At 50.8% G+C, this 22,560-nt stretch overlaps 1 protein-coding gene across 3 annotated transcripts in view; it reads left to right on the forward strand.

The window, feature by feature from the left end:
- The window catches only part of LOC148660340 (adenylate cyclase type 2), a 37,946-nt gene extending 15,547 nt beyond the window's left edge, over positions 1–22,399 (forward strand). Inside the window, exons 9-26 of one of the 3 annotated variants that reach the window (XR_015939377.1) lie at positions 588–744; positions 1,244–1,399; positions 4,985–5,016; positions 5,549–5,611; positions 6,673–6,742; positions 6,851–6,948; positions 7,386–7,470; positions 8,532–8,669; positions 9,034–9,114; positions 10,212–10,390; positions 12,194–12,278; positions 13,387–13,545; positions 15,570–15,716; positions 17,844–17,951; positions 18,523–18,637; positions 20,149–20,273; positions 21,000–21,991; positions 22,096–22,399. Coding sequence is in view for 2 of the 3 variants with exons in the window: in XM_088634219.1 (XP_088490345.1) it covers positions 588–744; positions 1,244–1,399; positions 4,985–5,016; positions 5,549–5,611; positions 6,673–6,742; positions 6,851–6,948; positions 7,386–7,470; positions 8,532–8,669; positions 9,034–9,114; positions 10,212–10,390; positions 12,194–12,278; positions 13,387–13,545; positions 15,570–15,716; positions 17,844–17,951; positions 18,523–18,637; positions 20,149–20,273; positions 21,000–21,122 (1,921 nt within the window). In the remaining variant the exon portion in view is untranslated. The other 2 variants (XM_088634219.1, XM_088634220.1) reach the window with 2 other exon arrangements.
- Positions 22,400–22,560: the final 161 nt, after the last annotated feature.

The raw sequence follows: 22,560 nt of genomic DNA on the forward strand, positions 1-22,560 counted from the left end.
CTCCAGGAGGGGACACAGTGCCTGTACTCAGCCTGTCTGTCTGTATCTCTCTCCAGGAGGGTGACAGTGCCTGTACTCAGCCTGCCTGTCTCTCTCTCTCTCCAGGAGGGTGACAGTGTCTGTACTCAGCCTGTCTGTCTCTCTCTCCAGGAGGGTGACAGTGTCTGTACTCAGCCTGCCTGTCTCTCTCTCTCTCCAGGAGGGTGACAGTGTCTGTACTCAGCCTGTCTGTCTGTCTCTCTCTCCAGGAGGGTGACAGTGCCTGTACTCAGCCTGTCTGTCTCTCTCTCCAGGAGGGTGACAGTGCCTGTACTCAGCCTGCCTGTCTCTCTCTCTCTCCAGGAGGGTGACAGTGTCTGTACTCAGCCTGCCTGTCTGTCTCTCTCTCCAGGAGGGTGACAGTGTCTGTACTCAGCCTGCCTGTCTGTCTCTCTCTCTCTCCAGGAGGGTGACAGTGTCTGTACTCAGCCTGTCTGTCTGTCTCTCTCTCCAGGAGGGTGACAGTGCCTGTACTCAGCCTGTCTGTCTCTCTCTCCAGGAGGGTGACAGTGCCTGTACTCAGCCTGCCTGTCTCTCTCTCTCTCCAGGAGGGTGCACATTACAGAGGAGACTCTCTCTCACCTGCAGGAGAGGTTTGAGGTGGAGGAGGGTCATGGGGCAAGTAGAGACCCCTATCTGCAGGGCAGACACACCTTCCTTGTCATCGATCCCCAGAGAGACAGGGAGTCACTGAAACAGTCCGAGGTATCAACATCCTCTCAGTGCTGTCAGTGTGTCTGTATGAACCCCTCTCTCTCAGTGCAGTGTTAATGTACTGGAGTGTCCAGTCAGTGTGTCTGTATGAACCCCTCTCTCTCAGTGCAGTGTTAATGTACTGGAGTGTCCAGTCAGTCAGTGTGTCTGTATGAACCCCTCTCTCTCAGTGCAGTGTTAATGTCCTGGAGTGTCCAGTCAGTCAGTGTGTCTGTATGAACCCCTCTCTCTCAGTGCAGTGTTAATGTACTGGTGTGTCCAGTCAGTCAGGGTGTCTGTATGAACCCCTCTCTCTCAGTGCAGTGTTAATGTACTGGAGTGTCCAGTCTGTCAGTGTGTCTGTATGAACCCCTCTCTCTCAGTGCAGTGTTAATGGACTGGAGTGTCCAGTCAGTCAGTGTGTCTGTATGAACCCCTCTCTCTCAGTGCAGTGTTAATGTACTGGAGTGTCCAGTCAGTGTGTCTGTATTAACCCCTCTCTCTCTCTCAGAAGCAGGATCAGAACTCACTGAGAGTCCAAACCGATGGTTTTGCTCACGGTGGGAAGAATCTCAGAGCCTCTTTTCGCATGTCCCAGTACCTGAAGTCCTGGGAGACCATCAAGCCCTTCGAGCACTTCAGCGATTCTCACAGCAGCCCCAGCATGGTCAGTCTGAGACACAGCCTCTTCACTGTCTGTCTGTATCACTGTCTGTGTGTGTTTCACTGCTGACTCACTGCACAGGTGCGTTTACCACACTGAAGGAGACACACGAGGTGCGTTTCCAACAGTGAAGGAGACACACGAGGTGCGTTTCCCACACTGAAGGAGACACACCAGGTGTGTTTACCACACTGAAGGAGACACACGAGGTGCGTTTCCAACAGTGAAGGAGACACACGAGGTGCGTTTCCCACACTGAAGGAGACACACGAGGTGCGTTTCCCACACTGAAGGAGACACACCAGGTGCGCTTCCCACACTGAAGGAGACACACGAGGTGCGTTTCCCACACTGAAGGAGACACACGAGGTGCGTTTCCAACAGTGAAGGAGACACACGAGGTGCGTTTCCCACACTGAAGGAGACACACCAGGTGCGTTTACCACACTGAAGGAGACACACGAGGTGCGTTTCCCACACTTAAGGAGACACATGAGGTGCATTTCCCACAGTGAAGGAGACACACGAGGTGTGTTTCTCACAGTGAAGGAGACACACAGGGTGTATTTCCCCACACTGAAGGAGACACATGAGGTGCGTTTCCCACACTGAAGGAGACACACTAGGTGTGTTTCTCACAGTGCAGGAGACACACAAGAAGTGTTTCCCACAGTGTCCTGAGCTCCATCAGTATTACATCAGTGTCTGGTCTCAGTGTGTCAGTGTCTCATATTACCTGATGTAGTGTCAGTGTCTGGCCTCAGTGTGTCAGTGTTTCATATTACCTGATGTAGTGTCAGTGTCTGGCCTCAGTGTGTCAGTGTCTGATATTACCTGATGTAGTGTCAGTGTCTGGTCTCAGTGTGTCAGTGTCTGATATTACCTGATGTAGTGTCAGTGTCTGGTCTCAGTGTGTCAGTGTCTGATATTACCTGATGTAGTGTCAGTGTCTGGTCTCAGTGTGTCAGTGTCTCATAATACCTGATGTAGCGTCAGTGTCTGGTCTCAGTGTGTCAGTGTCTCATATTACCTGATGTAGTGTCAGTGTCTGGTCTCAGTGTGTCAGTGTCTGATATTACCTGATGTAGCGTCAGTGTCTGGTCTCAGTGTGTCAGTGTCTGATATTACCTGATGTAGTGTCAGTGTCTGGTCTCAGTGTGTCAGTGTCTCATATTACCTGATGTAGCGTCAGTGTCTGGTCTCAGTGTGTCAGTGTCTGATATTACCTGATGTAGCGTCAGTGTCTGGTCTCAGTGTGTCAGTGTCTGATATTACCTGATGTAGCGTCAGTGTCTGGTCTCAGTGTGTCAGTGTCTCATATTACCTGATGTAGCGTCAGTGTCTGGTCTCAGTGTGTCAGTGTCTCATATTACCTGATGTAGTGTCAGTGTCTGGTCTCAGTGTGTCAGTGTCTGATATTACCTGATGTAGCGTCAGTGTCTGGTCTCAGTGTGTCAGTGTCTGATATTACCTGATGTAGTGTCAGTGTCTGGTCTCAGTGTGTCAGTGTCTCATATTACCTGATGTAGCGTCAGTGTCTGGTCTCAGTGTGTCAGTGTCTCATATTACCTGATGTAGTGTCAGTGTCTGGTCTCAGTGTGTCAGTGTCTGATATTACCTGATGTAGCGTCAGTGTCTGGTCTCAGTGTGTCAGTGTCTGATATTACCTGATGTAGTGTCAGTGTCTGGTCTCAGTGTGTCAGTGTCTGATATTACCTGATGTAGCGTCAGTGTCTGGTCTCAGTGTGTCAGTGTCTCATATTACCTGATGTAGCGTCAGTGTCTGGTCTCAGTGTGTCAGTGTCTCATATTACCTGATGTAGTGTCAGTGTCTGGTCTCAGTGTGTCAGTGTCTCATATTACCTGATGTAGTGTCAGTGTCTGGCCTCAGTGTGTCAGTGTCTCATATTACCTGATGTAGTGTCAGTGTCTGGCCTCAGTGTGTCAGTGTCTGATATTACCTGATGTAGTGTCAGTGTCTGGTCTCAGTGTGTCAGTGTCTCATATTACCTGATGTAGCGTCAGTGTCTGGTCTCAGTGTGTCAGTGTCTCATATTACCTGATGTAGTGTCAGTGTCTGGTCTCAGTGTGTCAGTGTCTGATATTACCTGATGTAGCGTCAGTGTCTGGTCTCAGTGTGTCAGTGTCTGATATTACCTGATGTAGTGTCAGTGTCTGGTCTCAGTGTGTCAGTGTCTCATATTACCTGATGTAGTGTCAGTGTCTGGTCTCAGTGTGTCCGTGTCTCATATTACCTGATGTAGTGTCAGTGTCTGGTCTCAGTGTGTCAGTGTCTCATATTACCTGATGTAGTGTCAGTGTCTGGTCTCAGTGTGTCAGTGTCTGATATTACCTGATGTAGTGTCAGTGTCTGGTCTCAGTGTGTCAGTGTCTCATATTACCTGATGTAGTGTCAGTGTCTGGTCTCAGTGTGTCAGTGTCTGATATTACCTGATGTAGCGTCAGTGTCTGGTCTCAGTGTGTCAGTGTCTGATATTACCTGATGTAGTGTCAGTGTCTGGTCTCAGTGTGTCAGTGTCTCATATTACCTGATGTAGCGTCAGTGTCTGGTCTCAGTGTGTCAGTGTCTCATATTACCTGATGTAGTGTCAGTGTCTGGCCTCAGTGTGTCAGTGTCTCATATTACCTGATGTAGTGTCAGTGTCTGGCCTCAGTGTGTCAGTGTCTGATATTACCTGATGTAGTGTCAGTGTCTGGTCTCAGTGTGTCAGTGTCTCATATTACCTGATGTAGCGTCAGTGTCTGGTCTCAGTGTGTCAGTGTCTCATATTACCTGATGTAGTGTCAGTGTCTGGTCTCAGTGTGTCAGTGTCTGATATTACCTGATGTAGCGTCAGTGTCTGGTCTCAGTGTGTCAGTGTCTGATATTACCTGATGTAGTGTCAGTGTCTGGTCTCAGTGTGTCAGTGTCTCATATTACCTGATGTAGTGTCAGTGTCTGGTCTCAGTGTGTCCGTGTCTCATATTACCTGATGTAGTGTCAGTGTCTGGTCTCAGTGTGTCAGTGTCTCATATTACCTGATGTAGTGTCAGTGTCTGGTCTCAGTGTGTCAGTGTCTGATATTACCTGATGTAGTGTCAGTGTCTGGTCTCAGTGTGTCAGTGTCTCATATTACCTGATGTAGTGTCAGTGTCTGGTCTCAGTGTGTCAGTGTCTCATATTACCTGATGTAGTGTCAGTGTCTGGTCTCAGTGTGTCAGTGTCTGATATTACCTGATGTAGCGTCAGTGTCTGGTCTCAGTGTGTCAGTGTCTCATATTACCTGATGTAGTGTCAGTGTCTGGTCTCAGTGTGTCAGTGTCTGATATTACCTGATGTAGCGTCAGTGTCTGGTCTCAGTGTGTCAGTGTCTCATATTACCTGATGTAGTGTCAGTGTCTGGTCTCAGTGTGTCAGTGTCTGATATTACCTGATGTAGCGTCAGTGTCTGGTCTCAGTGTGTCCGTGTCTCATATTACCTGATGTAGTGTCAGTCTCTGGTCTCAGTGTGTCAGTGTCTCATATTACCTACTATAACCTGTTTGTCTTCACTGTCTGATGTCAGTGTGGCCCTGTGTCTCCTACAGGATGCTCTGACTCGGCCCCGAGCTGTGGACAGGTAAGAGGCTCTCCACTCCTGCTTGAGGCAGATGGGAATGTGACTCAGGTGAGAGTGACTGTCTCCCGCGAGCAGGACCGTCCCATCGGCCTTCTGACTCCACCTGTCTGTCTCTGCTGATCCAGTAAGACAGGTGACCACAGGCAGCAGGGTCTCCTCTGGTCGGACACCTGGGCACAGCACAGCAGCATCATGGCCAGTCAGAGACAGGCAAGCCGAGACAGACAGACAGACAGACAGGCAGGCAGGCAGACAGGCACAGACAGACAGACAGGTAGAGACAGACAGACAAGCAGAGACAAACAGGCACAGACAGACAGACAAGCAGACAGAGAGAAACAGACAGGCAAGTGAGCAGATGGAGAAAATAACGAGAGAGACAGGCATAGAGATAGAGACAGAGAAATAAAGAGAGACAGACAGAGCCAGAGAGAAAGAGGGGACAGAGACTGACAGGCAGGCAGACAGATGGAGAACTAATAAGACAGGCAGGCAGCAGGTGTGTTAACTATAGTTTGTTTTGTCCTCTCAGAACTCAGTCCCAGGTCCTGGAGGCTGGAGTGCTGGAACAGGTGGAGAGTCTGGATCCCAAAGAGTGTGTTAATCTTTATAATTCATTAATTATACTGTGTCTGTATGAACCCCTCTCTCTCAGTGCAGTGTTAATGTACTGGAGTGTTCAGTCAGTGTGTCTGTATGAACCCCTCTCTCTCAGTGCAGTGTTAATGTACTGAAGTGTCCAGTCAGTCAGTGTGTCTGTATGAACCCCTCTCTCTCAGTGCACTGTTAATGTACTGGAGTGTCCAGTCAGTCAGTGTGTCTGTATGAACCCCTCTCTCTCAGTGCAGTGTTAATGTACTGGAGTGTCCAGTCAGTGTGTCTGTATGAACCCCTCTCTCTCAGTGCAGTGTTAATGTACTGGAGTGTCCAGTCAGTGTGTCTGTATGAACCCCTCTCTCTCAGTGCAGTGTTAGTGTACTGGAGTGTCCAGTCAGTGTGTCTGTATGAACCCCTCTCTCTCAGTGCAGTGTTAATGTACTGGAGTGTCCAGTCAGTCAGTGTGTCTGTATGAACCCCTCTCTCTCAGTGCAGTGTTAATGTACTGGAGTGTCCAGTCAGTGTGTCTGTATGAACCCCTCTCTCTCAGGGCAGTGTTAATGTACTGGAGTGTCCAGTCAGTCAGTGTGTCTGTATGAACCCCTCTCTCTCAGTGCAGTGTTAATGTACTGGAGTGTCCAGTCAGTCAGTGTGTCTGTATGAACCCCTCTCTCTCAGTGCAGTGTTAATGTACTGGAGTGTCCAGTCAGTCAGTGTGTCTGTATGAACCCCTCTCTCTCAGTGCAGTGTTAATGAACTGGAGTGTCCAGTCAGTGTGTCTGTATGAACCCCTCTCTCTCAGTGCAGTGTTAATGTACTGGAGTGTCCAGTCAGTCAGTGTGTCTTTATGAACCCCTCTCTCCCAGTGCAGTGTTAATGTACTGGAGTGTCCAGTCAGTCAGTGTGTCTGTATGAACCCCTCTCTCCCAGTGCAGTGTTAATGTACTGGAGTGTCCAGTCAGTGTGTCTGTATGAACCCCTCTCTCCCAGTGCAGTGTTAATGTACTGGAGTGTCCAGTCAGTGTGTCTTATGAACCCCTCTCTCTTTCTCTCTCTCAGGGAAATGGGTCGCTCACAGACAATCAGTGTGGTCACTCTGTTCTTCAATGATCTGAATATGGAGAAGGAGGTGAGAATTCAACTTCCCTCTCAACTGTTGTGTTGTGTAGTGGTTTAGTTCAGCTGCACAGTGTGTTGTGTAGTTTTGTAGCTGACGAGTTGTCGTGTTCCTGTCTAGTACCGCTTCTCCAAGATGAAGAACCTGTTCGTCTCCTTGATCTGCACCATCCTCATCTTCACAGCCGTCTTCATCATCCAGATGCTGGTGTCCGACAAGTGAGCAGAGACCCCTCTGGAGGGATCAGACAGGGAGAGAGAGGGGGAGAGGGAGAGAGGGATCAGACAGGGAGAGAGGGATCAGAGAGAGAGAGTTGTCAGAGAGGGAGAGAGGGATCAGACAGGGAGAAAGGGATCAGAGAGAGAGAGTTGTCAGAGAGGGAGAGAGGGATCAGACAGGGAGAAAGGGATCAGAGAGAGAGAGTTGTCATTGAGGGGGAGAGGGAGAGAGGGATCAGAGAGGGAGAGAAGGAGAGAGGGAACAGAGAGGGAGAGAAGGAGAGAGGGAACAGAGAGGGAGAGAAGGAGAGAGGGGATCGGAGAGAGAGAGAGAGGAGACTGGAGGTGGAAAGAAGCAGGAGGATACAGAGGGGCAGGGAGGAGGAATTGTGGGATAGAGGGAGCTGTGCGTCCTCGTCAGCCTGTCTCTCTCTCAGGAACGCGGCTCTGGGTGTGTCGTATGGAGTCACGTTCTTTGTCCTGGCTCTGATACTGCTAGTCTGCTGCACCGGACTGCTGGAGGTAGGTGCTCTTCTTACTGCTGTTATTACTACTGCTCTTATTACTACTGTTATTAATACTGTTATTACCACTGCTCTTATTACTACTGCTCTTATTACTACTGTAATTATTATTGCTTTTATTACTACTGTTATTACTACTGTTATTACCACTGCTCTTATTACTACTGCTCTTATTACTACTGTAATTATTATTGCTTTTATTACTACTGTTATTACTACTGCTCTTATTACTACTGTTATTAATACTGTTATTACCACTGCTCTTATTACTACTGCTCTTATTACTACTGTAATTATTATTGCTTTTATTACTACTGTTATTACTACTGCTCTTATTACTACTGCAGTTATTATTGCTCTTGTTACTGCCGCAGGTATAATTGTTGTGATTACTACTGTTATTAATACTGCTGTTATTACTACTGTTATAACTTCTGCTCATATTTTTACTGACTGACTACAGTCAGTCAGTGTGTCTGTATTAAGTCTGTGTGCTCTGATCGCATGCTCTGACAGTGTACTCAGGAGGTGTGCTCTGATGGCCTGCTCTCATAGTGTGCTCAGGAGGTGTGATCTGACAGTGTGCTCTGATGGCCTGCTCTCATAGTGTGCTCAGGAGGTGTGATCTGACAGTGTGCTCTGATGGCCTGCTCTCATAGTGTGCTCAGGAGGTGTGATCTGACAGTGTGCTCTGATGGCCTGCTCTCATAGTGTGCTCAGGAGGTGTGATCTGACAGTGTGCTCTGATGGCCTGCTCTCATAGTGTGCTCAGGAGGTGTGATCTGACAGTGTGCTCTGATGGCCTGCTCTCATAGTGTGCTCAGGAGGTGTGATCTGACAGTGTGCTCTGATGGCCTGCTCTCATAGTGTGCTCAGGAGGTGTGATCTGACAGTGTGCTCAGGAGGTGTGCTCTGATGGCCTGCTCAGGAGGTGTGCTCAGGAGGTGTGCTCTGACGCCATGCTCTGATGGTGTGCTCAGCAGGGGTGCTCAGGAGGCGTGATCTGATGGCGTGCTCAGGAGCTGTGCTCTGATGGTGTGCTGTGTGTCTGTGTCTCAGCGCTGGCGCTACAAGCTGCCTCTGTCCCTGCGGTGGGTGTCCTCAGTGTCCCAGGCTGTGGCCAGGCACCCTGCCCTGCGCCTGCCCCTCATCACCTTGTGCCTGCTGATCGTGCTGCTCATGGGCATCCTCAACTTTGTGAGTCTGATTGACGCTGTGCTGCGTCACTGCGATGGGTCTGTCTCCCTGTGACTGTGCTGTCTCACTCTCCCTGTCATTGTGCTGTCCCTCTGTGCTGTCTCACTCTCACTGTCACTGTGCTGTCTCACTCTCTCTGTCACTGTGCTGTCCCTCTGTGCTGTCTCACTCTCCCTGTCACTGTGCTGTCTCACTCTCCCTGTCACTGTGCTGTCCCTCTGTGCTGTCTCACTCTCCCTGTCACTGTGCTGTCCCTCTGTGCTCTCACTCTCCCTGTCACTGTGATGCCCCTCTGTGCTGTCTCACTCTGTGACTGCTCTTTCCTCAGATACTGTTTAATTGTATTCAATTTTTTTTCCAACAGGTCTTTCTGCAAGAACCCTCCTGCAGTTTTGCATCTCCCAATGCAACATTGTTGGAGCCCTACAGACTGTACACTGTCCCTGTAAGAGCCTCACACACTGACACACAGTACACTGTCCCTGTAAGAGCCTCACACACTGACACACAGTACACTGTCCCTGTAAGAGCTTCACACACTGACACACAGTACACTGTCCCTGTAAGAGCCTCACACACTGACACACAGTACACTGTCCCTGTAAGAGCCTCACACACTGACACACAGTACACTGTCCCTGTAAGAGCCGCACACACTGACACACAGTACACTGTCCCTGTAAGAGCCCCACACACTGACACACAGTACACTGTCCCTGTAAGAGCCTCACACACTGACACACAGTACACTGTCCCTGTAAGAGCCTCACACACTGACACACAGTACACTGACCCTGTAAGAGCCTCACACACTGACACACAGTACACTGTCCCTGTAAGAGCCTCACACACTGACACACAGTACACTGTCCCTGTAAGAGGCACACACACTGACACACAGTACACTGTCCCTGTAAGAGCCGCACACACTGACACACAGTACGCTGTCCCTGTAAGAGCCTCACACACTGACACACAGTACGCTGTCCCTGTAAGAGCCTCACACACTGACACACAGTACGCTGTCCCTGTAAGAGCCTCACACACTGACACACAGTACACTGTCCCTGTAAGAGCCTCACACACTGACACACAGTACACTGTCCCTGTAAGAGCCTCACACACTGACACACAGTACACTGTCCCTGTAAGAGCCTCACACACTGACACACAGTACACTGTCCCTGTAAGAGCCTCACACACTGACACACAGTACACTGTCCCTGTAAGAGCCTCACACACTGACACACAGTACACTGTCCCTGTAAGAGCCTCACACACTGACACACAGTACACTGTCCCTGTAAGAGCCCCACACACTGACACACAGTACACTGTCCCTGTAAGAGCCCCACACACTGACACACAGTACACTGTCCCTGTAAGAGCCTCACACACTGACACACAGTACACTGTCCCTGTAAGAGCCCCACACACTGACACACAGTACACTGTCCCTGTAAGAGGCGCACGGTCTCTTTCACACATTGAAACAAAATCTCAGTCATCTTCCTTTATGTCGTCATCTCTCTCCTCTCTCAGTACTACCTGTATTGCTGTTTACTGAGCATGCTCTCCTGCGTGGTGTTCTTGCGAGTCAACTTGGAACTCAGGCTGCTCCTGCTGACCCTGGCCCTGGTGGTGTATGAGGTCATCTTCCTGCACGTCTACGCCAACCGCTCAGACTGTTATGTCATACAGCTCTATGGCAACCACAGCAGGTCAGAAAGCACCACACGTATGGCGCAGGTTGAGCACTGTGGTCCACTGCAGGTTTGAGCCTGGAACTAGCAGACTGGGACTGGGATTTCCCAAATTAGAGCACCACAGGTGTCCGTAGTGGGATTAATTGCCCTGCTAGTGCAGGTTCGAGTCTGGACCATGCCACTAATAGACTGGGACTGGGATGTCCCAATGTATGGTGCCACAGGTGACAAAGTGGTACCAATTGCTCAGATGGCATAGGTTCAAACCTGGATCGTATCGCTAACAGATTGGGGGAGGTGGGATTAATTTCCGGGGGTCCCCCTCTCCCACCTCGCGTAAAACCTTCACGCCAGCAACCTCCCTGAAGCCGGCGGGTTTGCGGCGTGGTAGGATGCAGACGCTCACCCAAGACTGCACTGCACGCGCTCTGTAAGGAGATTTACTGTATACTTTCTCACAAATCGCGCTCACCCTGCGTGTAGGTGTTTGCCGTACAGCACTGTGTAGAAACACTGAAGGAGCCCCACGCTTGGCGATTGTAGATCAGCCAGCAGCCATATCACCCTGCAACTCACAACTGACAGCCCACTGGAGCTCAGCAGGAGTGAGCCTGGCCAGTACCTGGATGGGAGACTCCTGGGAAAAACTAAGGTTGCTGCTGGAAGAGGTGTTAGTGGGGCCAGCAGGGGGAGCTCACCCGGCGGTCTGTGTGGGTCCTAATGCCCCAGTATAGTGACGGGGACACTAGACTGTAAACAGGCGCCGTCCTTCGGATGAGACGTAAAACCGAGGTCCTGACTCTCTGTGGTCATTAAAAATCCCAGGGTGTTTCTCGAAAAGAGTAGGGGTGTAACCCCGGTGTCCTAGCCAAATTTCCCCATCGGCTGTTATCAATCATGGCTTCCTAACAATCCCCCTCTGTGAATTGGCTTCATTACTCTGCTCTCCTCCCCACTGAGAGCTGCTGTGTGGGGAGCGTTCTGGCGCACTATGGCTGCTGTCACACTGGGGGGGTGGAGGGGATCCCCATTACCTGTAAAGCGCTTTGAGTGGAGTGTCCAGAAAAAACGCTATATAAGTGTAAGCAATTATTATTAATTATTATTATTATCTTTCTACGAAACAAGCCTTTTGATTTTTTCTCCTGAGCGCTTATGAGATCCCATCACTGTCATTTGCTCATGTTTCTGAACAAACCCATGGTGACTCATGTATCTCTACCCTGTCTGTGTGCCTGTGTGTGTTTGACTCTGTGTGCATGTCTGTGTGTCCCCCTGTGTTTGATGTGTCTGTGTGTCTGCACGTCTATGTGTGTGTGCATGTGTTTTGTGTGTATATCTATGTGTGTCTACATGTCTGTGTGTACATGTGTTTTGTGTGTGCGTGTGTGTTTGTGTGTGCATGTCTGTGTGTGTGCACGTCTGTGTGTGTCCTTGTCTATGTGTGTGTACATGTGTGTGCATTTATATGTGTGTACATGTGTGCATGTCTATGTGCATGTACGTGTATGTGCATGTCTATTGTGTGTGTGTCTATTTCTGTGTATGTGTGCATGTCTATGTGTGTGTGCATGTGTTTTGTGTGTGTGTCGGTGTGTCTACGTCTGTGTGTATGTGTGTTTTGTGTGTGCGTGTCTATGTGTGTGTACATGTGTGTACATGTCTATGTGTACATGTGATGTGTGTGCATGTCTATGTGTGTGTGCATGTGTGTGCATTTCTATGTGTGTATGTCTCTGTGTACATGTGTGTGTGCATGTCTATGTCTGTGTACGTGTGTGTGAATTTCTATATGTGTGTGTGTACATGTGTGTGCAGACCTGGGGTGCTGAAGGAGCCCAAGATCATGGCTGGAGTCTGGCTCTTCATCTTCTACTTCCTGGCACTGATCCTGACAAGACAGGTATCACTTCTCTTATTGTACTGATTATATCACCCCTCTCTCAGTGTTCATGTACTGGAGTGTCCAGTCAGTCAGTGTGTCTGTATGAACCCCTCTCTCTCAGTGCAGTGTTAATGTACTGGAGTGTCCAGTCAGTGTGTCTGTATGAACCCCTCTCTCTCAGTGCAGTGTCAATGTACTGGAGTGTCCAGTCAGTCAGTGTGTCTGTATGAACCCCTCTCTCTCAGTGCAGTGTTAATGTACTGGAGTGTCCAGTCAGTGTGTCTGTATGAACCCCTCTCTCTCAGTGCAGTGTTAATGTACTGGAGTGTCCAGTCAGTGTGTCTGTATGAACCCCTCTCTCTCGGTGCAGTGTTAATGTACTGGAGTGTCCAGTCAGTCAGTGTGTCTGTATGAACCCCTCTCTCTCAGTGCAGTGTTAATGTACTGGAGTGTCCAGTCAGTCAGTGTGTCTGTATGAACCCCTCTCTCTCAGTGCAGTGTTAATGTACTGGAGTGTCCAGTCAGTCAGTGTGTCTGTATGAACCCCTCTCTCTCAGTGCAGTGTTAATGGACTGGAGTGTCCAGTCAGTCAGTGTGTCTGTATGAACCCCTCTCTCTCAGTGCAGTGTTAATGTACTGGAGTGTCCAGTCAGTCAGTGTGTCTGTATGAACCCCTCTCTCTCAGTGCAGTGTTAATGTACTGGAGTGTCCAGTCAGTCAGTGTGTCTGTATGAACCCCTCTCTCGGTGCAGTGTTAATGTACTGGAGTGTCCAGTCAGTCAGTGTGTCTGTATGAACCCCTCTCTCTCAGTGCAGTGTTAATGTACTGGAGTGTCCAGTCAGTGTGTCTGTATGAACCCCTCTCTCTCAGTGCAGTGTTAATGTACTGGAGTGTCCAGTCAGTCAGTGTGTCTGTATGAACCCCTCTCTCTCAGTGCAGTGTTAATGTACTGTAGTGTCCAGTCAGTCAGTGTGTCTGTATGAACCCCTCTCTCTCAGTGCAGTGTTAATGTACTGGAGTGTCCAGTCAGTCAGTGTGTCTGTATGAACCCCTCTCTCTCAGTGCAGTGTTAATGTACTGGAGTGTCCAGTCAGTCAGTGTGTCTGTATGAACCCTCTCTCTCAGGACGAGCTGTCAGGCCGTGTACAGTTCCAGCTGAAACAGTGCTTTCTGCGGGAGCGAGAGCAGATATTGACCATGGAGAATCTGAACAAGCTGCTTCTGGAGAACGTGCTGCCGACACACGTCGCCACAGAGTTCATGGGCAAGAGGCACTGCAACCAGGTCTGATCCCGCTGACTCACGACTCCCTGACACCCTGACACCCTGACTGACCGACACACTGACACCCTCACACCCTGACTGACCAACCCCCTGACACCCTGACACCCTGACTGACCGACACACTGACACCCTCACACCCTGACTGACCAACCCCCTGACACCCTGACACCCTGACTGACCGACACACTGACACCCTCACACCCTGACTGACCAACCCCCTGACACCCTGACACCCTGACTGACCGACCCCCTGACTCACGACTCCCTGACACCCTGACACCCTGACTGACCGACACACTGACACCCTCACACCCTGACTGACCAACCCCCTGACACCCTGACACCCTGACTGACCGACACACTGACACCCTCACACCCTGACTGACCAACCCCCTGACACCCTGACACCCTGACTGACCGACCCCCTGACTCACGACTCCCTGACACCCTGACACCCTGACTGACCGACCCCCTGACTCACGACTCCCTGACACCCTGACACCCTGACTGACCGACCCCCTGACTCACCGACACCCTGACACCCTGACTGACCGACCCCCTGACTCACGACTCCCTGACACCCTGACTGACCGACACACTGACACCCTCACACCCTGACTGACCGACCCCCTGACTCACCGTCTCCCTGACACCCTGACTGACCGACCCCCTGACTCACCGACACCCTGACACCCTGACACCCTGACTGACCGACCCCCTGACTCACCGACTCCCTGACACCCTGACTGACCGACACCCTGACTCACCGACACCCTGACACCCTGACACCCTGACTAACCGACCCCCTGACTCACCGACTCCCTGACACCCTGACTGACCGACCCCCTGACTCACCGACTCCCTGACACCCTGACTGACCGACCCCCTGACTCACGACTCCCTGACACCCTGACACCCTGACTGACCGACACACTGACACCCTGACACCCTGACTGACCGACCCCCTGACACCCTCACACCCTGACTGACCGACACCCTGGCACCCTGACTGACCGACCCCCTGACACCCTCACACCCTGACTGACCGACCCCCTGACACCCTGACTGACCGACCCCCTGACACCCTCACACCCTGACTGACCGACACCCTGACACCCTGACTGACCGACCCCCTGACACCCTCACACCCTGACTGACCGACACCCTGACACCCTGACTGACCGACCCCCTGACACCCTCACACCCTGACTGACCGACTACTTGACACCGATACACCGACACCCTGTTCCTGCAGGAGCTGTGCCAACACACCTTTGTGTGTGAGTGCTGTGTGTCACTGTGTTGTGTTCTCTCAGGACCTGTACAGCCTGTCCTACTCCTGTGTGTGCGGGTGTGGTGTGTCACTGTGTTGTGTTGTGTTGTCTCAGGACCTGTACAGCCAGTCCTACTCCTGTGTGTGCGAGTGCTGTGTGTCACTGTGCTGTGTTGTGTTGTGTTGTCTCAGGACCTGTACAGCCAGTCCTACTCCTGTGTGTGCGAGTGCTGTGTGTCACTGTGCTGTGTTGTGTTGTGTTGTCTCGGGACTTGTACAGCCTGTCCTACTCCTGTGTGTGCGAGTGCTGTGTGTCACTGTGCTGTGTTGTGTTGTGTTGTCTCAGGACCTGTACAGCCAGTCCTACTCCTGTGTGTGCGAGTGCTGTGTGTCACTGTGCTGTGTTGTGTTGTGTTGTGTTGTGTTGTGTTGTGTTGTCTCAGGACCTGTACAGCCAGTCCTACTCCTGTGTGTGCGAGTGCTTTGTGTCACTGTGCTGTGTTGTCTCAGGACCTGTACAGCCTGTCCTACTCCTGTGTGTGCGAGTGCTGTGTGTCACTGTGCTGTGTTGTGTTGTGTTGTGTTGTCTCAGGACCTGTACAGCCAGTCCTACTCCTGTGTGTGAGAGTGCTGTGTGTCACTGTGCTGTGTTGTGTTGTGTTGTGTTGTCTCAGGACCTGTACAGCCAGTCCTACTCCTGTGTGTGCGAGTGCTGTGTGTCACTGTGTTGTGTTGTGTTGTGTTGTCTCAGGACCTGTACAGCCAGTCCTACTCCTGTGTGTGCGTCATGTTCGCCTCCATCCCTGAGTTCAAGGAGTTCTACTCGGAGAGCAGTGTGAACCGAGATGGGCTGGAGTGTCTCCGGCTGCTCAACGAGATCATCGCGGACTTCGACGAGGTGAGGCGACCTGCCCGCCTCTCGCCCGCGCCGGTGTCGCCGAGCCGCGGGAACTGCTGCCTGGGGCTGCACCCCTCTGCCGTTCGGGGCTCTGGGCTGGGTCACACTGTGGAGGGGTGGGTGTCACAGGGGTTCCTTCTGAAGGCACAGAAAGCCTCATCCTTCAGCGCCGTCACTGCCAGGTCGAACCTCCCGGATATACTGATAGTCGGGCCAAGGTAGGTGTCGTTGGTTGTGTGTTCCAGTGTGTTGTTGTTGTTGCTCAGTGTGGATTTCTACCTGTTTCCCTGAGGTCTGGCTTTCTTCTGGAAAACCATAACTCTGGTCTTGTCCAGATTGACTGTCAGTGCCCAGGTGTGACAGTCCTGCTCCTGCAGTGCCCTGGTCTGACAGTACTGCTCCAGCAGTGCCCTGGTGTGACATCACTGCTCCAGCAGTGCCCTGGTATGACAGTCCTGCTCCAGCAGTGCCCAGGTGTGACAGTCCTGCTCCAGCAGTGCCCTGGTATGACAGTCCTGCTCCAGCAGTGCCCAGGTGTGACAGTACTGCTCCAGCAGTGCCCAGGTGTGACAGTCCTGTTCCAGCAGTGCCCAGGTGTGACAGTCCTGCTCCTGCAGTGCCCTGGTCTGAAAGTCCTGCTCCAGCAGTGCCCTGGTGTGACATCACTGCTCCAGCAGTGCCCAGGTGTGACAGTCCTGTTCCAGCAGTGCCCAGGTGTGACAGTCCTGCTCCTGCAGTGCCCTGGTCTGACAGTCCTGCTCCAGCAGTGCCCTGGTGTGACATCACTGCTCCAGCAGTGCCCAGGTGTGACAGTCCTGCTCCATCAGTGCCCAGGTGTGACAGTCCTGCTCCAGCAGTGCCCAGGTCTGACAGTCCTGTTCCAGCAGTGCCCAGGTGTGACAGTCCTGTTCCAGCAGTGCCCAGGTGTGACAGTACTGCTCCAGCAGTGCCCTGGTGTGACAGTCCTGCTCCAGCAGTGCCCAGGTGTGACAGTCCTGTTCCAGCAGTGCCAGGCTCTGCTTCAGCCCCTTTTCTGGGTCCAGATGGGCTTGATCAGTGTTGGGCCAGGAGCGCATTGATAGAGATATTGATCAGTGTTGGGCTAGGAGCTCATTGATAGAGATATTGATCAGTGTTGGACCAGAGGCTCATTGATAGAGATATTGATCAGTGTTGGACCAGAGGCTCATTGATAGAGATATTGATCAGTGTTGGGCCAGGAGCTCATTGATAGAGATATTGATCAGTGTTGGACCAGAGGCTCATTGATAGAGATATTGATCAGTGTTGGACCAGAGGCTCATTGATAGAGATATTGATCAGTGTTGGGCTAGGAGCTCATTGATAGAGATATTGATCAGTGTTGGACCAGAGGCTCATTGATAGAGATATTGATCAGTGTTGGACCAGAGGCTCATTGATAGAGATATTGATCAGTGTTGGGCCAGGAGCTCATTGATAGAGATATTGATCAGTGTTGGACCAGAGGCTCATTGATAGAGATATTGATCAGTGTTGGGCCAGGAGCTCATTGATAGAGATATTGATCAGTGTTGGACCAGAGGCTCATTGATAGAGATATTGATCAGTGTTGGACCAGAGGCTCATTGATAGAGATATTGATCAGTGTTGGGCTAGGAGCTCATTGATAGAGATATTGATCAGTGTTGGACCAGAGGCTCATTGATAGAGATATTGATCAGTGTTGGACCAGAGGCTCATTGATAGAGATATTGATCAGTGTTGGGCCAGGAGCTCATTGATAGAGATATTGATCAGTGTTGGACCAGAGGCTCATTGATAGAGATATTGATCAGTGTTGGGCCAGGAGCTCGTTGATGGAGATATTGATCAGTGTTGGACCAGAGGCTCGTTGATAGAGATATTGATCAGTGTTGGACCAGAGGCTCATTGATGGAGATATTGATCAGTGTTGGGCCAGGAGCTCGTTGATAGAGATATTGATCAGTGTTGGGCCAGAAGCTCATTGATGGAGATATTGATCAGTGCTGGGCCAGGAGCTCATTGATAGAGATATTGATCAGTGCTGGGCCAGGAGCTCATTGATAGAGATATTGATCAGTGTTGGGCCGGGAACTCAGGCTGCTGTCCCTCTGCCCCTCTCAGCTCCTCTCCAAGCCTAAGTTCAGCGGAGTGGAGAAGATTAAGACCATCTGCAGCACCTACATGGCAGCAAGCGGACTGACCACCATCACCGAGGCTGAGGACAAGAAGGTGAGTTCGCAGAGGGCAGGAGTGAGAGAGGCATGAGTTCTGGGTGGGTGGAGGAGTGAGTTCAGAAAGCAGTGAGAGAGGAGAGAGAGAGAAACGGGTTTGTAGACATGGTTAGCAATTTTTAATGTGGTTTACATTTTGCAGAAACCACAGAGCACTGGTGAGAGAATTAGACAGCCAGAGAGGAGACACGTGTTTAGGTGTCTCAGCTGTGTGCTGTGTGCCCTGGGCACTATGTTGTGGGTTGTGTGCTGTGCACTATGTGTGCTGTATGCTGTGAGCTATGTGCTTTGTGCTGTGAGTTTTGGTTTGTGTTGCTTGCTGTACTGTATGTGTGCTCTGTGTGCTATAGGTTGTGCTCTCTGCACTGTAAGCTATGTGCTGTGTGCTGTAGGTGTGCCATGTGTGTTGTATGTGTGCTCTGTGTGCTGTGTACTGTGTGTATTCTATGTGCTGTATGTGTGCTCTGTGTGTTGTATGTGTGCTCTGTGTGCTGTATGCACTACCCTGTGTGCACCACTTTCCTGCCCCAGGATGCTGCCTCAGGGCTGCTCTCTTCTGCCCCCCGCAGGAGAGCCCTGGTAACTACAGCCACATGCGCTGCATGGTGGAGTTCGCCATGGCCCTGATGGGGAAGCTGGACTGCATCAACACCCACTCCTTCAACGACTTCAAGCTGAGGATCGGTCAGTGTCTCTCGGGGCCCTGTGACACTGTGTGCTGGCAAGGCACTGAAGGAGAACTGCTCACCCTGTGTATATACAGACACTTCTACCCTGATATTCACAGACTCCTTACTCCTCTCTCTCAGTGCAGTGTTAATGTACTGGAGTGTCCAGTCAGTCAGTGTGTCTGTATGAACCCCTCTCTCTCAGTGCAGTGTTAATGTACTGGAGTGTCCAGTCAGTGTGTCTGTATGAACCCCTCTCTCTCAGTGCAGTGTTAATGTACTGGAGTGTCCAGTCAGTCAGTGTGTCTGTATGAACCCCTCTCTCTCAGTGCAGTGTTAATGTACTGGAGTGTCCAGTCAGTCAGTGTGTCTGTATGAACCCCTCTCTCTCAGTGCAGTGTTAATGTACTGGAGTGTCCAGTCAGTCAGTGTGTCTGTATGAACCCCTCTCTCTCAGTGCAGTGTTAATGTACTGGAGTGTCCAGTCAGTGTGTCTGTATGAACCCCTCTCTCTCAGTGCAGTGTTAATGTACTGGAGTGTCCAGTCAGTCAGTGTGTCTGTATGAACCCCTCTCTCTCAGTGCAGTGTTAATGTACTGGAGTGTCCAGTCAGTCAGTGTGTCTGTATGAACCCCTCTCTCTCAGTGCAGTGTTAATGTACTGGAGTGTCCAGTCAGTCAGTGTGTCTGTATGAACCCCTCTCTCTCACTGCAGTGTTAATGTACTGGAGTGTCCAGTCAGTCAGTGTGTCTGTATGAACCCCTCTCTCTCAGTGCAGTGTTAATGTACTGGAGTGTCCAGTCAGTGTGTCTGTATGAACCCCTCTCTCTCAGTGCAGTGTTAATGTACTGGAGTGTCCAGTCAGTCAGTGTGTCTGTATGAACCCCTCTCTCTCAGTGCAGTGTTAATGTACTGGAGTGTCCAGTCAGTGTGTCTGTATGAACCCCTCTCTCTCAGTGCAGTGTTAATGTACTGGAGTGTCCAGTCAGTCAGTGTGTCTGTATGAACCCCTCTCTCTCAGTGCAGTGTTAATGTACTGGAGTGTCCAGTCAGTCAGTGTGTCTGTATGAACCCCTCTCTCTCAGTGCAGTGTTAATGTACTGGAGTGTCCAGTCAGTCAGTGTGTCTGTATGAACCCCTCTCTCTCAGTGCAGTGTTAATGTACTGGAGTGTCCAGTCAGTGTGTCTGTATGAACCCCTCTCTCTCAGTGCAGTGTTAATGTACTGGAGTGTCCAGTCAGTCAGTGTGTCTGTATGAACCCCTCTCTCTCAGTGCAGTGTTAATGTACTGGAGTGTCCAGTCAGTCAGTGTGTCTGTATGAACCCCTCTCTCTCAGTGCAGTGTTAATGTACTGGAGTGTCCAGTCAGTCAGTGTGTCTGTATGAACCCCTCTCTCTCAGTGCAGTGTTAATGTACTGGAGTGTCCAGTCAGTCAGTGTGTCTGTATGAACCCCTCTCTCTCAGTGCAGTGTTAATGTACTGGAGTGTCCAGTCAGTGTGTCTGTATTAACCCCTCTCTCTGTCAGGTATTAACCATGGTCCAGTGATCGCAGGGGTGATTGGTGCCCACAAGCCGCAGTACGATATCTGGGGAAATACCGTCAATGTGGCCAGTCGCATGGACAGTACCGGTGTCCTGGGCAAGATACAGGTGTGTCTGTCCGTCTCTCTCTTGATGTGTGGGCACAGAGTGGCTGGGCACTTCGTCCAGCAGGTTGTCAAACAGAGGACTTGTTTGAGACAGCATGGAGTCAACCAGGAGCTTGCCCATGGTCAGCTGGAGCAGATCCCACCAGAGGGTCCACTAGGGGGCGATCCAATCCGCATCTGCTTGCAGACCAGTCCACCAGTTCTGGAGTCCACTGCTATCAACACGTGGCTGTTTAATCAAGGGAACTGTCTTTAAAGTGTGCAGTACTGTAGAGTCCACTCAATGCAAAGTTAACGTACTGTACTGGAGTGTCCAGTCAGTGTGTCTGTATGAACCCCTCTCTCTCAGTGCAGTGTTAATGTCCTGGAGTGTCCAGTCAGTGTGTCTGTATGAACCCCTCTCTCTCAGTGCAGTGTTAATGTACTGGAGTGTCCAGTCAGTCAGGGTGTCTGTATGAACCCCTCTCTCTCAGTGCAGTGTTAATGTACTGGAGTGTCCAGTCAGTCAGTGTGTCTGTATGAACCCCTCTCTCTCAGTGCAGTGTTAATGTACTGGAGTGTCCAGTCAGTCAGTGTGTCTGTATGAACCCCTCTCTCTCAGTGCAGTGTTAATGTACTGGAGTGTCCAGTCAGTCAGTGTGTCTGTATGAACCCCTCTCTCTCAGTGCAGTGTTAATGTACTGGAGTGTCCAGCCAGTCAGTGTGTCTGTATTAACCTCTCTTTCAGGTGACAGAGGAGACAGCGCTAGTGGTGGAGTCTGTGGGGTTCAGTGTGACTCTGCGTGGGCTGATCTCAGTGAAAGGAAAGGGGGAGCTCAGAACCTACTTCATCAACACTGACAGGGAGTGAGGGAGTGAGACCCAGACAACAACACGCTCTGAGCACCAGCTGACACTTGTCAGTGATCAGCACTGACTGATATAAACAACCCAGCAGCAATTTTCTCATCCAGGACAGCAGCCTATCACTGATTGATACTACTACTAATAATAATTCCTCACACCTCTACAGCTCTTTCCACTCCACTCCTCTCCCAGCGCTGTCCAGTACTGGGGATCCCCTCCACCCCCCCAGTGTGATGAATCTCCAGTCCGCTCACACACTCCAGCTCTCAGTGGGGAGGAGAGCAGAGTGATGAGGCCAGTTCAGAGAGGGGGGTGATCAGGAGGCCATGACTGGTAAAGACCAGGGGGAGTCTGTCCAGGACACTGGGGTCACACCCCTACTCTTTCTGAGAGACACCCAGTTTTACGTCTCATCTGAAGGACGGCACCTTGTTTACAGTCTAGTGTCCCCGTCACTGTCCTGGGGCATTAGGACCCACACAGACCGCAGGGTGAGCGCCCCCTACTGGTCCACTCACACCTCTTCCAGCAGCAGCCTCAGCTTTCCCAGGAGTCTCCCATCCAGGTACTGACCAGGCTCACACCTGCTGAGCTCCAGTGGGCAGCCAGGTATGACTTGCACTGTGATAGAGCTGCTGGCAATACTGCTTCATCAGAGAAACCCCAGTAATTAATACCCATCCAGGACACCTGCCTGCCACTGATCAATACTGCCTCATCACAGCAGCCCAGCAGTGATTAATACTCAAGTCAGGATCGTGTGTGTCAGTCAGGCAGTGTGTCTGTCAGTGTGTCAGGTAGTCTGTCTGTCAGTGTGTCAGTCAGGCAGTGTGTCAGTGTGTCAGTCAGGCAGTGTGTCTGTCAGTGTGTCAGGTAGTCTGTCTGTCAGTGTGTCAGTCAGGCAGTGTGTCAGTGTGTCAGTCAGGTAGTCTGTCTGTCAGTGTGTCAGTCAGGCAGTGTGTCTGTCAGTGTGTCAGGTGCTGTGTCCCTCACTGTGTCACTTAGGAAGTTAATTCCGTTAATTGAAAAGCCAGCAAGATCTGTGTTCAAGTGCGACAGACAGGGACAGACAGCGATACTAGTGCAATAGAAAAAATTCAATTCTGCCACAGCAGTCTCGTCTAACGGGTAGATTAATCATGACTGATGTGATAATTGCAGATATTTTTGTAACTTTTTGTCATTTTTACTCTTGTCTGTAAGTGCAATTAAAACTTAAGTCAATAAATGTAATATTATCTCTTATGGAATCTCATTAAAGAGAATTTAGTTCAATATAAACAGTGGTTCTGTCATTTCTTGTTCTTCCGGATATCCATGAGTCCGTTTTGTTTGTGTAGGTACAGAGCCTGCAGTCAGAGTTCGCACATGTCCCGAATCGATCACTCAATGGCACGCGTGGGTTTATTTGCCCAGGCTATTTTGTGTCGGCTCAACCCTCG

Source organism: Lepisosteus platostomus, chromosome 6 (assembly GCF_059453375.1).
Source record: "Lepisosteus platostomus isolate fLepPlt1 chromosome 6, fLepPlt1.hap1, whole genome shotgun sequence".
Classification (NCBI taxonomy): domain Eukaryota; kingdom Metazoa; phylum Chordata; class Actinopteri; order Semionotiformes; family Lepisosteidae; genus Lepisosteus; species Lepisosteus platostomus.